Source organism: Lycium barbarum, chromosome 9, assembly GCF_019175385.1.
Source record: "Lycium barbarum isolate Lr01 chromosome 9, ASM1917538v2, whole genome shotgun sequence".
Lineage (NCBI taxonomy): Eukaryota > Viridiplantae > Streptophyta > Magnoliopsida > Solanales > Solanaceae > Lycium > Lycium barbarum.
The window spans coordinates 102959019-102972780 of NC_083345.1; the positions used below are offsets into that span (position 1 = coordinate 102959019).

General features: G+C 35.2%; 1 protein-coding gene across 2 annotated transcripts; it reads left to right on the forward strand.

Moving 5' to 3' along the window:
- Positions 1–2382: 2382 nt before the first annotated feature.
- Positions 2383–9424, forward strand: LOC132609216 (uncharacterized). Of its 2 annotated transcripts, none has more exons than XM_060323093.1 (5): positions 2383–2554; positions 2993–5684; positions 6153–7446; positions 7620–8540; positions 8628–9424. In XM_060323093.1, exons 3-5 carry the CDS (start codon positions 6163–6165, stop codon positions 9186–9188), a joined length of 2766 nt encoding a protein of 921 aa, XP_060179076.1. In that variant the 5' UTR covers positions 2383–2554; positions 2993–5684; positions 6153–6162; the 3' UTR covers positions 9189–9424. The 2 variants fall into 2 exon arrangements, with proteins under 2 accessions (XP_060179076.1, XP_060179075.1); XM_060323092.1 differs by having other exon boundaries at positions 2993–3051.
- The last annotated feature ends 4338 nt before the right edge of the window (positions 9425–13762 follow it).

Below are 13762 nucleotides of genomic sequence, written 5' to 3' on the forward strand. Positions count from 1 at the left end.
TGACGATTGAGGAGGATTATGTCACGACTCCAAATCTCTTAGTCGTACGGGCGCCTACCATTTCCCACTTTGGTAGGCGAACCCTTCTCTTAAGCAGCATACAACTATAAATGCGGAAGAGCAATGTAAATAACAATAAATATCATTTAAAGGAGAAAAAGTGCGAAAAACATGAAAATCCCCAAGGAACTGGTCTAACTCGTACAAGAGCAATTATAAGAATGTCTAATATACAAGTCTGAAAGTCAAATAATAAGTTGTTTGAATGATGGAATATAAAGACAGGATAGATGAGACTCCGGGCAATGACTCGTTAGATGCTCACCCTAGACACTCGCAAGCCAGGCCTCGAAAATCATCCTCGAGAAGTGGAAGTGGAACTTGTCTCAAACTCTACACCCCGCAAAACGAGTGTAGCAAGGTAGCATCAGTACAAACAACACGTACTAAGTAGGCATCATAGGCCGACAACAGTTAGTTAACATATATAAAGGGAGAGACTGAAGAATAGACAGGCTCACTATCAGGTATAAACACACACAATCCAAGAATAACAACTCAAGTACATAAAGATCAAATAGCCCGAATCATAACCTATGGTGAAGCACCTAAACACAAGTCTCGCCAAGTTTCCCATGATTCTACAGAATAACCATAAACACTAGTACAACTAACAATGTCACTTCATAACCTCAAGTCTCAACCTAGGAGAAAGTCTCTACTCCTCGAATCCATCAATTCCCAAATATATACTAATCAGGCACACAGAAATCTCAAAGCAGTAAACAACCAGGAAGTTAATATTCACGAGCACCATACGATACAATAAATAACCACTACAAGAAATCAGATGTATGAGTGAATGAAATATGAATGCAATGCAATGCAATGATACACATATGCTTCAGGTGGATGATATCTACGCCTCAAAAGTCATGACCCATGGGGGACCCGCGAAGTCCATGTACCTGCTGTGGCGCATAGCCCGATCCAATATATGTGTGGATATATATATGTTGCGAAATGTGCAACCTGGTCAAAAATAGGTTTAATATATGTTGTAGCGCGCAACCCAATCCAATATATGTATAAAATATGTTGCAGCGCGCAACCCGATCCAAATGCGTGAGTATAAATGCATGAACGATATCAATGCCAATGAGAATCTATCAATATAAATGGTGCCACACATGGACACATATCACGAGAATCTATCAATATCAATTGTGCCACACTTGGACCCGTATCACAATATCATGAATAAATCACTTCCTTCCTCTTTACAAGACAATGCCCAATAATCACAATCACACAACAACGCCAAACCCTACTCATATCAGAGTACCATGTGTTGACACCTAATTTTTGACCTCCCATAATTAATTTTAATTACCCAGAGTCCTTGGATATCAAACAGAGCGAAATGTGTATTTTACAAGTCGAGATGATTTTATAAAATTATTCCAATAGTATTTTGCCATTTCATTTGGCAGAATTACTTCAATAATATTATTAATTATTTAGAAATTAATTTACACATTTTATAATTAATATGGAGAATTTGCTAAATTTAGTCGAGAGAATAACTTAAAACAATTATTTATTTAATTGTTAAAGTTATCAAAAAATCAATTAGTAAGCATTCTACTCCGTTTAATTCAAGAAATCTGATTAATTAAATGAATTAATCATTTCTACCCCTCAATTCTTAATTTTTCATAGTCAATTTGTATTTGTGCAATTTTTTGAGTTAATCATAATTAATCAAGTGTTATATATGGTTAATTTCATAAATTGCTTACTATGCGGTTAATTAGGGCTATAATTGAAATAATCAATTTGTTGAGTAATTCTGGCTTTGATTGAAATAACCAATTTCCATGGTTTAAGTTCAATTGGGTCATTATTACAAAATTAGCCTTTAATTGCTTTAATAGTTTGATTCTGGTTTTAATTGGAACAACCAACTTCATGGCTTAAGTCAATTGAAGTCATAATTGTAAATTAGTCCTTAATTGATTGATTAGATTAAATATGGTTGTAATTGAAATGTCCAAATTCATGGTTTAAGTTCGATTAAGGTCATAATTCCAAATTGCATTATTAGCCGTGTCTATTAGTTTGATTAATTGTGTTTGGCCATAATTGAAGGGTTTAAATTAATTGAACAAATGACTAAGCCTTGTCTATATATATATATATATATATATATATGTATAAATAGATATACATGTATATCGTGTATACGCGTGTGTATATGATAATAGGGCTGCCTTTTTTTTAAACGCCGAGCCCAGCCCATTTTGGACCGGACCCGACCCAACAACATCAACTTAAACAACAGCCAAACAGACTTATGGTCTCATTTGGCCATTTGCTAAGGGTTTCTCTCTAGAAATCCTAGTCGCCGCAGGACCTCCCTTTCTCTCTCATCGTCATCGGCTGTTTTTGGCAAAGTAGCAGTGTGCAACTGCCATGCTGCAGTAGTGCTCAACCAATTTGGGCAAAGCAATTAATGCTTTGCCTTTTTTGCACCATACTTTAGCCAAACGAGGTATAATCTTCCTTTTTATGTTGTTTCTGCATAAACAATGGTCAAAGGACTGAATTTTCTTAATGGTTTTTGTTGTTACTAGAATTTGAATTCTCGATCATCATTGGTTCACGAGGAACCAAAAAGATTGATTAATTTTTGAGTCAAATCCAACCACTTATCTTCTTGTTCACTGAATCTCAACCGTTAAATGGGTTTTGAGGGCAAGCAATTCTGAAAAATTGCAAAGTCCCACATCGGATTTGGTTAGGGTTTGATATTTTTGGGGTTCTATAATTAGAACCCACAATTCAAATTTCACGAACACACGGAATATTCATACATATTCACAAAAATTGAAACACCTAGGGTTTCTTGCAATTTTTGCTTAAGACCTTTAATTTTTTGATTAGTCTAAGTTTTAAAGCTTTTCTTTTCTTTGTGTGGCTTGAGTATTAGGGTTTAAGGAGCAAGGAATCTCCAAGTCCAATCTCGACATTTGGCTGCATGCAAAAGAGGTAACTTTCTTCCCTTTTAGTTATTTTTAGCATTTTTTCATTGCTAAGGCCTCATTTGTTTGCACTTAATGGAGGTCTGGATCTTAATCATTCAGATCTCAGTGATTAAGTGTGTTTGTTCTTTGGGTCTGAATCTTAATCATTCAGATCCAGTCCATTAAGTGCACTTGTTTTGTCTCTTTTAAAAGCTCTTAATGGGTCTGAATAGGTCTGAATGAATCAGATATGTAATAAAGTCTTAACACAATTCAGACTCTTCAAATATATATATTTTTTTCAGCCAAACTTTCACGCTGGTCTTCTTCCTTTGTGCAAAAAAAATAATTTCACTCTTCCCTCTCTAACTATCTATCGACAACCAATTTATTTTCCTCTTAAACTGGTAAGGTTCTAAAATCTTTACCCACTTGATGATTATTAAGCACTCGAAGAACATGAATATTTCTACAAAAGAAGATTTAATTTATTTATACTATGTACTGGTAAATCTACACTAAATTAAAATGGGATTGGAAAAAACTGATACATATAATTCTTAGATAAATAATATTTATAGTTCGCCCATTTAAGGCTTGGTGTTCGTGTAAGCTTCTTATAATAATATGCATGTTCACAATTATCAAAAGGTGTTTTTAGAGGGATAATTGCATATGCAGTTTAAAAAGGATTATGAATGCATATGCAAGCAATTTCTCAAGAAAACTAGTTCTCAGCATTTAAAATTTCACGTTACCTTGTTAGAATAATTTTTTATACTGATTTCAGATCGTTCAAAATATTTGTCAAAGATAAAATATACATTTATATCTTCGAAATATTATTTTCTATCAAAAAATAATTTTATTTTATTGTAATGAGTTTTTTGTAATATTTTATTGATATAATGTTTAATTCCTACTTTTATTTGAATATTATACTGAATATGTTTAAAAAATATAAATTATCTACATTTAGATATCGAAAACAAATATTCTTAATCATTCAGCGTTTAGATCTAGAGATAACATCTTAATATTTTTGATGTGTATTCAGATTGAGACCCCTAAATCTTAATGCACATCTTAATATTCAAATATGTATTCAGATTCAGATGTCTTAATCTTAATGAAAACAAATGAGGCCTAAGTGTTTATGTGTGTTAGTTTCTGGTTTAGCTATGTTTAGTTTGTTTTGCTGGTTTGTTAGTAATGTAGTCCTTGTGATGTCGTTATATTAGTCCTGTATGTTATTAGCTCAGTTTCAGGCCATGTTTGGCTACTATTGGTTTAAGCTTAGTTTTTGTTTCCTGTTTTAATAGGCTTGGTTTTTATATGTTCTAGTTTAGTTAATTGTCTGTCTATTTATCAGTGTCTTGTTGGATTTAATAGTTTGTATATGTTGTAAATATGTTAGATTAAGTCAGTTTAAAAATATTCATGCCTGCTTATTGTAAGTACTTGTGAGTTGGTTGTTAATCTAGCATGATAGGTGGTGGAGCATTACAAGGCTTGTTTTATTTAAATCAGCATGGTATCACTGCTTATGATGGTTTAACCCTTTTTAATTATTAACTAGCTTAAACCTCATTATGTGTTGGAACTAGTTAAATGCAATCATGATCAATCTGTAAGGGTGTACATGTATGCTTAGATGTTATTATAAACAACCCCCATAAATCTTTAAATCTCTTTATCATTAGAATGAGTCCTTATATGCAATATCACTGCCTAATTTAAATTGTTTGGGGTCTGTTATTATCCATGATTAACTTCAAACAAGTTCTGATTACCTATCAGTGCATATTAAGGTTATATCCTAGAGGTCAAGTTGGATTTTAGGTGTGTATGTATAACTTGGAATCTAAGCATTTTTATTTAACTATCAAAATGCCTAAGTGTGACAGCCTCTGAGTATCTATATGTTTGCTTCTAATATTGTCATTAGTACACTTAAGACATGGTCTAATCATTTGCTTTGCCCAAAAACTTTGAAGTACTCTCCTCTTGGCTGATTTGTGTAAAATGGGAAACATGCCTTTGTATGATCAATGATTCCCTATGCTCCTCCCTTTGACTAAAATTTGTCTATAAGTACTGCAAGCGTTCTTATTTGAGTAGGTCATATCATTTGTAGTAAAATCAAGTATGGTTGTCTATTTGCTGGCTTAAGGAAGCTTAAACTTCTCTGGAGGTGACATGTTTGACCCTGTTTTCTGCTCCTTGAGACTTTTTTTTTTTGCTGTTAGATCTAAGTGGTCCATTTACATGCTAATGTTCACCCTCCTGCATGGTTCATGTCTCTGTTTGTGCTTAATTTAAACATGGGAAAAGGGTCAAAAATATCCCTCTACTTTAAGAAAAGGGCTAAAAATATCCTCCGAACTTATTTTGGGTTAAAAATACCCTTTCCATTACGAAACTTTTCACCTATGCCCTTCTGTTAACAAAACCGTCCAATGCCCCAAAAAAACCCAAAATTTTGACCCGACCTGAATTGTACCCGACCCAAATAAAATAAAACCCCTTAGCTTCCAAACACGACTCAAACCTTCATCAACATCAGAGAGGGAGAGAGAACACTGTAGAGAGAGAAAAGTGGCGGTTCCATCTTTCTACTAGGGTTCCGCCGATTTGCTCTATTACAACACCATAAAGGTATGATTCTTTAACTACCCACCTTCTATTAAGTGTATTTCTCTTCATTTGCTGTAAGTTTTTGAAGTTTTGATGAGGTAGGGTTTTTTCTAAATGGGTTCCTAAGTTATTGTTTGATTAATGGTTTCTAATTTTTGTTAATTTCCCAGTAGGAGTTATTCGATTTATTTGTCTTCAATCAATTACGGGAAATGTTTGAAACAGTAGCTAACTTTGAGAGTCTAGACCTGGAAGATTTTGCTGGCACAGTGAGTGGACATTTTATATTCTTCCTAGAACAATGAGATTTTCACTTCTGTATGTTGTCCATGCTTTTCTTTCTTCTTTTTTTGTAAACCACTTATGGTATTAGGCACACAATTAACACATAGATGCTTTAATAACTTTATATGTTTAGTTGTTATCTTATATTTGGATTATCTTTTAATTAATCTTTTTTTTTTGTTTATTCGTTTATATCGATTTCAGATTATTTAAGATGGTTTTGGTTGATTTGGTATTTCACCATGGTGGTGTATGGATAAGAGATCCAAAACTGCTATATTCTATAAAGAATGTTCACAAATGGGAAGGTTATGATCCTGATCTCTTATCTTATATAGATATCGTTAATGAATACAAAAATAGTTTAGGGTTTGTGGGTGTTCAACAACTGATTGTGTCTGTCCCTTCTGGAAAATATTATGAAATAGAAGGTGATGATGGGATTAGGACATTATTGTCTTTTGTTAATGGTGAGTTTGATGTGATAAACCTATTTGCTGTTGAGGATAATGAATTGTCTGTTGATGTTGAGAACATAAAGGTTAATGATGCAGCTACAGACTGTAGCTCTCATGGTACTGATAATGGTAGTAATGATGGGGCTGATGAATCTGATTATGATAGTGCACAGATGGAGGCTTTTGCAAAAGAAAGAAATAGAACAATCAATGCAAAGTTGTCTAATTATAAGGACTTACACAAATTTATGACATTCAAAGGTATAAATGAAGCTAGGAGATACATGAGCTTATATGCATTGTGCCATGGTTATAATTTTACTTTGAAAAAAAGTGATCCATTAAAGGTTAGGTATACCTGTAAAAAAGAATGCAACTTTGTGTGTCTAATTTCTGGTGAAAAAAATGTTGCTGGTGTTAGTGTGAAAACACTAAAAGGAGAACATAAGTGTGAACCTTCCTTTGAAAACCATAGTGTTAAGGCAAATACAATTGCATACTACTTCAAGGAAAAGGTACAAGGTAACCCCAAATATAAGATTAAAGATATGAGAGCTGATCTTAAAACAGCTTTTAACATTAATGCTTCCTTTGGTAAGGCTAAGAGAGCCAAAAGAATGATTTTGGAAGATTTGGAAGGTAGTTTCGTTGATGATTATAAAAAGCTTGTTGGATATGTAAATGCCTTGAAGGAGAGTAATCCAGGAAGTGATATCATCCTCAAGGTTTCAAAAGTTGCACTTGCAGAAGGCAAACGAAGATTTTTGAGGATGTACATTTGTTTTGATGCTCTGAAGAAGGGGTTTAGAGCAGGACTGAGACCCTTTATTGGCTTGGATGGGACATTTTTGAAAGGTAAAGCCAAAGGTCAAATATTAACTGTTGTTGCTCAAGACTCAATGAACCACTTTTATCCCATTGCTTGGGCTGTTGTGGACAAAGAAACCAAAGCTACTTGGCTTTGGTTCTTGGAATTGCTTGGGAAGTCTCTAAACTTCAACAATGGAGAAGGGATCACATTAGTCTCAGACATGCAAAAGGTAAATATTTATTTTACTTTTTTTTTCTTCATATTAATGACTTAAATAATGACTGTTTTGCTTAGAAGTGAACTGCTTCAGTTCACTGTTTTGGCTGAGTAGCGCACTGTTTCAGTTCACTGTTTTAAGTTTATATATGGCTTAATTTTTTTTTAATTGTGATTCTTAATCAGGGACTAATTGAGGCAGTCCAACAAGCTCTACCTGCTGCTTTGCATAGGTTTTGTGTGAAACACATAAAAGCTAATTGGAGAAAGAAAGGGAAGAAAACCAAAGAAATGACTAAGGTTCTTTGGTGGTGTGCATGGAGCACCTATAGAGAGGAGTTGGATGGTCATCTGAAGACATTGGGTGATTTGTCAGAAGAAGCCAAAGACCACTTGTTGGACTACCCAATAGAAACTTGGTGTAGGACTTTCTTTGACACAGTTTGCAAGAATCAGAAAGTGGAAAACAACTTGGTTGAATCATTCAACTCCTGGATATTGGTACCTAGACACAAAGCTATCATTGGGATGCTTGAGGAAATAAGAATAAAGGTGATGGAGATGGTGAGCAACAATGAAGAAGAGGTGTTGACTTGGGCTACTGAATGGAGTCCAGAATCTATACAAATGTACAATGAATTTCAGAAGATTGCTACTAGGTGTACTTTACATTTCAATGGGGATTATGGGTTTGAGGTGAGTGAAGGGAATGACAAGCACATTGTCAATTTTTCTATTAAGAAGTGCACTTGCAGGGTGTGGGACCTCACTGGAATCCCATGTCCCCATGCAATCAAGGCACTTCATTACAAGAAGCTTGATCCCTTGAAAGAGATCCACTGGTGGTACTCAAAAGAAGCATATCTCTTGACTTATCATCACAAGTTACAACCAGTTCCAGGACCAAAGTTCTGGAAAATAGATCCAGCAGAAGCAATGGAACCACCACCTTTGGTAAACATGGCTGGCAGACCTAGAGAGAAAAGAAAAAGAGACAAAGATGAAGCACTTAAGAGGCAAACTGGGTGGGTTGCACTAAGGAAAGGAAGAGTTATAACATGTTCAACTTGTGGACTTATTGGACATAATGCTAGGGGTTGTGGAAAGGTAATCTTTCTATTTAAATTAGTAGTCAATTGTTTTAGAATGTGATATGATTTTTTTAGCACTTTAATTTTCTTCTTCTTTTATCAGTTGGACAAAATGAATGGTGAAGGCACTTCTAAGAGTGGCCAGTTGAAGGGTAAGAAGGACAAGAAGCCAATGAAGAGACCAAGCAAGAACAAACAACCAATGAAGTGGCCAAGCAAGGACAAGCAACCAATGAACATGAAAATGAGACTAGTCGATGAAGAAGTTGTGGATGAAGGACCTCTTATATTCCTTGATATTGCAATAGTGGATGACTTGCTCTTGTCAGCTCCACAACCTAGTCAGTCCATATTTGATCCATCCCCTAGCGATCATGATTTTGAATATCCTGGACTTGAACTTGAAGAAGATCTACCTTTGAGGCCAAGAGGTGTGTCAGAGTTGAAGTCTAGACTCCAACAAAGACAGAAGCAACCCATACTAACTGGATCAAGACAAATCAGCTTCATTGGTGATGCTAGAGGTTTAAGCAAACCAAGTGAGTTATATGCACCAAAAGGTCTCTCATCGAATGGTAATATATCTCTTATTGGAAGACAGACAGAGCAGATGAGAGTGGAGAAAATTAAGGCAAGGAAGGGTAATGGGAAGGCACAACAGTGAAGGAGTTATGTACCAACTGAAACTTGGTGTATTTTTGAGAAAACTTTAAAACTTTCATTGATGTAATTAGTGTTGTTGATGGCACAAACTTAGCGATCATGGTTCAGTAGTTGATTGTGGCAATGGGATGTCCTTTTATCACTTTTTGTTGCATCTTTTTGGGGTTATAACATGACATCCCTCATGTAATGAACAAACTTTTAGATTTGCTGCCCAATTAATATATGAAGTTGTTAGTATAATGCTTTTTCCTTCTATTTTGGTTCAGTTGGTTGTTGATCTAGTTCAAGTATACTACTGATTTGTTTTGGTTTAGTGTCTTATTTTGGTTCAGTTGGTGATCAGCACATTGTCAAGCTAATGTGATATTGATGTGTGTGAGAAAGATCAAGCTAATGTGATATTGATGAGGTAGCTTTGTCACAAACTGTTCTTGTTCTTCTTGTTTATGTATTACTACAGTTGAGTCATTAGAGAAATTGGTTATCAGGTGAACTTAGCTGGAATTTGGAATTGGTTTGTTCATTACTACAAACAGTATTATTTGATCAGCTATAGCAAAAAAACGAGAAGAGGTTCATAGTGTAGTATAGGACTTAGGCCATTGGTAAGCTAAAAAAAAATCTCTTAATCACGTGTAATTCTCTTGGATACTCATTAGTGTTCATGAATGATAAAATATTCATTAGTGTTCATGTATAGCATTGAAATGGCACTTTATCAGTAACCTTTGTCCGGAAAGATGAAACAAATAGACCTTTGTAGGTTCCACATCCATACATTACAAACAAGGATCTTACAAACATTACATCCAAATTACTACATTCACTACACCTCCAAGATAAAAACAAGAGAAAACAACTACCATCGGTTCTTCTCAACTACTACACATACATATTAGCTTCATAAAAAAACTAACAACTAACACTACATCTCGAAATTCACTTTGTCATCAATGCGACCAAAATCCCAACAAAATCAGCCCATGAAATCATAAGGTTGAATTTCACCTTAGAATACTTCTCCTCAAATGTCCTAGCTTTGTTCGTTTCCAACTCATTAGTAGCCTCCAAGGTAGCAACCACTTCCGACAAAAAAATCCCTTTCATTCTTCAAATTGTCACTTTCACGCTTCAAATTGACCATTTCAATCTTCAAAACGTCCCGTTCAATCTTGACGTCTTTCAACAACTCCTCTAAATTCGTATGTAAGCTTTCTCCGGGAAAGCTTGGTCTTCCCATTCCCAATATCCACATGAGGAATGTTGTCGACAACAATCAAAATTAGATTAGCAACAATATAAAAACATAAAAAGAGATTAATTGATTAATCGATATAAAATCAGTTCACCGAAACTGAAAAAAAAAACTTTTAAATGGACATACATCTGGATGAGGACATCTGAAAAATCTTATTCCCGGATTAGCAGGAGTGGTGGATGTCAAAATTTTGCAACCAAACCACAATTGCACATCCTTTGCGACGAACAACTATTTTGCGACATTTTGCAGAGTTGCGGGGTAGCTTTAATGCCGAAATTACATTGTCTATTCGTAAAACTAGTGCCCCTGCTAAAGGTTCTCTTATCCATACACCACCATGGTGAAATACCAAATCAACCAAAACCATCTTAAATAATCTGAAATCGATATAAACGAATAAACAAAAAAAAAAGATTAATTAAAAGATAATCCAAATATAAGATAACAACTAAACATATAAAGTTATTAAAGCATCTATGTGTTAATTGTGTGCCTAATACCATAAGTGGTTTACAAAAAAGAAGAAAGAAAAGCATGGACAACATACAGAAGTGAAAATCTCATTGTTCTAGGAAGAATATAAAATGTCCACTCACTGTGCCAGCAAAATCTTCCAAGTCTAGACTCTCAAAGTTAGCTACTGTTGCAAACATTTCCCGTAATTGATTGAAGACAAATAAATCGAATAACTCCTACTGGGAAATTAACAAAAATTAGAAACCATTAATCAAACAATAACTTAGGAACCCATTTAGAAAAAACCCTACCTCATCGAAACTTCAAAAACTTACAGCAAATGAAGAGAAATACACTTAATAGAAGGTGGGTAATTAAAGAATCATACATTTATGGTGTTGTAATAGAGAAAATCGGCGGAACCCTAGTAGAAAGATGGAACCGCCACTTTTCTTTCTCTACAGTGTTCTCTCTCCCTCTCTGATGTTGATGAAGGTTTGAGTCGTGTTTGGAAGCTAAGGGGTTTTATTTTATTTGGGTCGGGTACAATTCAGGTCGGGTCAAAATTTTGGGTTTTTTTGGGGCATTGGACGGTTTTGTTAACAGAGGGGCATAGGTGAAAAGTTTCGTAATGGAAAGGGTATTTTTAACCCAAAATAAGTTCGGAGGATATTTTTAGCCCTTTTCTTAAAGTAGAGGGATATTTTTGACCCTTTTCCCTTTAAACATTGCCTTAGATACTTCATTGAACCTGCTATGAGCACTAGCCTGAATTTGTTGAAATTGACACTTAGTTTATTATTAGTTCAATACTTGGGGCCTATGCCCGCTTATGCATTTCATGAAATGTGCTAAGACTATCCTTAGGTTCAAACCATATAGTTTTCCTTGTTTGATGTCTAATTGCTGGAATGAAACCTATTTGTATGCATTTAGAGACCAAGTTAATGCTCCTGTCCACATTTGAATTATTTGGTGTAGCATTGCACCTTTGTTTCAGCCTAATTCTGTTGATATTTGTTTTCCATTTAAAATTCATGATAACATCTGAATTTAACTAAGTATAAGACCCTATATGGCTGTATATTGAGCGGTTGTCACTTGGGTTATATGGAATCATGGGTGTGAATTACCCAGGGCTAGGAAGAAGGAAGGAAAGGCTTTGAGTTTCTTGCCAAACTCATCCTAGTATTCCTAATTCGAAGCTGCCGGAGTTCGCCCATGTGTGACTCATACACCATGGGTCCTTCCAGAACTAAAATGAGGAAGATTACATGTAATACACATGCCAAGGGTATCTTGAAGTGCATGCATATGTTTTATAAGAATTTGCTGAATGCTTGTGTCATGTTCTGGATGAAAAGCTTGATGGTACTAGGGTCTGTGTAAAAAGAATAGTGTCTGAGTCTATTCCTTTGTTGAATCTGAAATAACCTGAAATGCCTTATTCTTTAGATGGTATATCCCTGCCTTTTGTTGGTCTCTGAATCTTGAATACTAAGTGTATCGTCTACACTATATCCTCTTCTCTTCTTTGGAATTCATCCTTGTGCCCCTTCAAATGGTGTCATAATATGTTAAGTAGAATAAAAGTTAGTCTCTCTGAGTTTGAGTATAGATTTTTACCTGAATTAAGATATAGTATACAAGGGATATACCTAAATATACCAGGTATACACAGTTTTTGTATACCTTTGGCATTTAGAAACTTGTATATTTAGTATAAATATGGTATATCATCCATGTGGGTTCTGGAATTCTAACGTATGCAAAGTAATAATTCTGATTTGGGCTTGGTTTTCTTTCCCTAATTGTTTTATGTGTTGGGCTGTACTTTGGCATACTTGAGTTAATCTATGTTTGGGCCTTCTTCTCTTGTTATCCTTCTCCGAATTGGGCCTATTTGGTTCCAAATTCTTTCTTTGTATTTATAACTTGGGCTGGACCTATTCTTTTGCATGTGTTAACTGTTTGAGCATATTGATACGTATGTGTGTATGTATAATCGATTTATATGTATACTTAGTCTACATTAGACAAGTAATTAAGTTGTGGATACTTTCTAACCATTATTTTCCTTTTCCCCTTTTTTTGTTTGCATGTGAAAACAACACGGGCCATTTGGGCTGATCTTCCCTTTGAAACAAAACCTGTTGGGCCGAGGCCCAACCTCTACTTCTTTGATCTAGTCCGTATAAATATAAGGGAAGCTAATATATTGAAGGCCCAACCATGGGAGAAATGGCAACTGGTGGGCTTAAGTAGGCCCACCAGCCTAACTGTAATGACCCGTCCAGTCGTTATTTAATATTCCGCAAACCCGTGCCCAATCTAGGTCTAGGGTCGTAAATAATAAGCTCTGTGATGTGATTTAAGGGTTAAAAGTGGGAAAAATCAATTTTGAAAAAAATTAGAAATTTCGGGCCAAGAAAAGACGCGGGTCGCTATAGCGGTCAGTGGACCGCCATAGCGGTACCGCTATAGTGGCGTAGCGACTGTCGCAGCGGTCCACGCGGGGCAGTAGCCCGATTTTGGTTACTTAGTCTATTTTCTTTCCTTTTTCAACAAAAGACTCTCAAGGGCTGCTCCTAGGGTTCCATATGAAAGAAAAACCCTTGAAACCAAGAAAAAGAAACCTTCCTAATTTCCTCTCCACCATTCCCTATGACTATTATCGCTCATGGATTCGGATTAAGGCTAAAAAGAAGAGCAATTCTTGGAGATTCGAATAGCTGTTCGTCAAAAAGGTAGGTTATGATTTACTTGAGTTAGACTTTAATTAGCAAATCGCATATACTCTTAAAGCTGACGGGAGACTACATGATTAGGTCTTCGGACATGGAGTTTGGATGGAA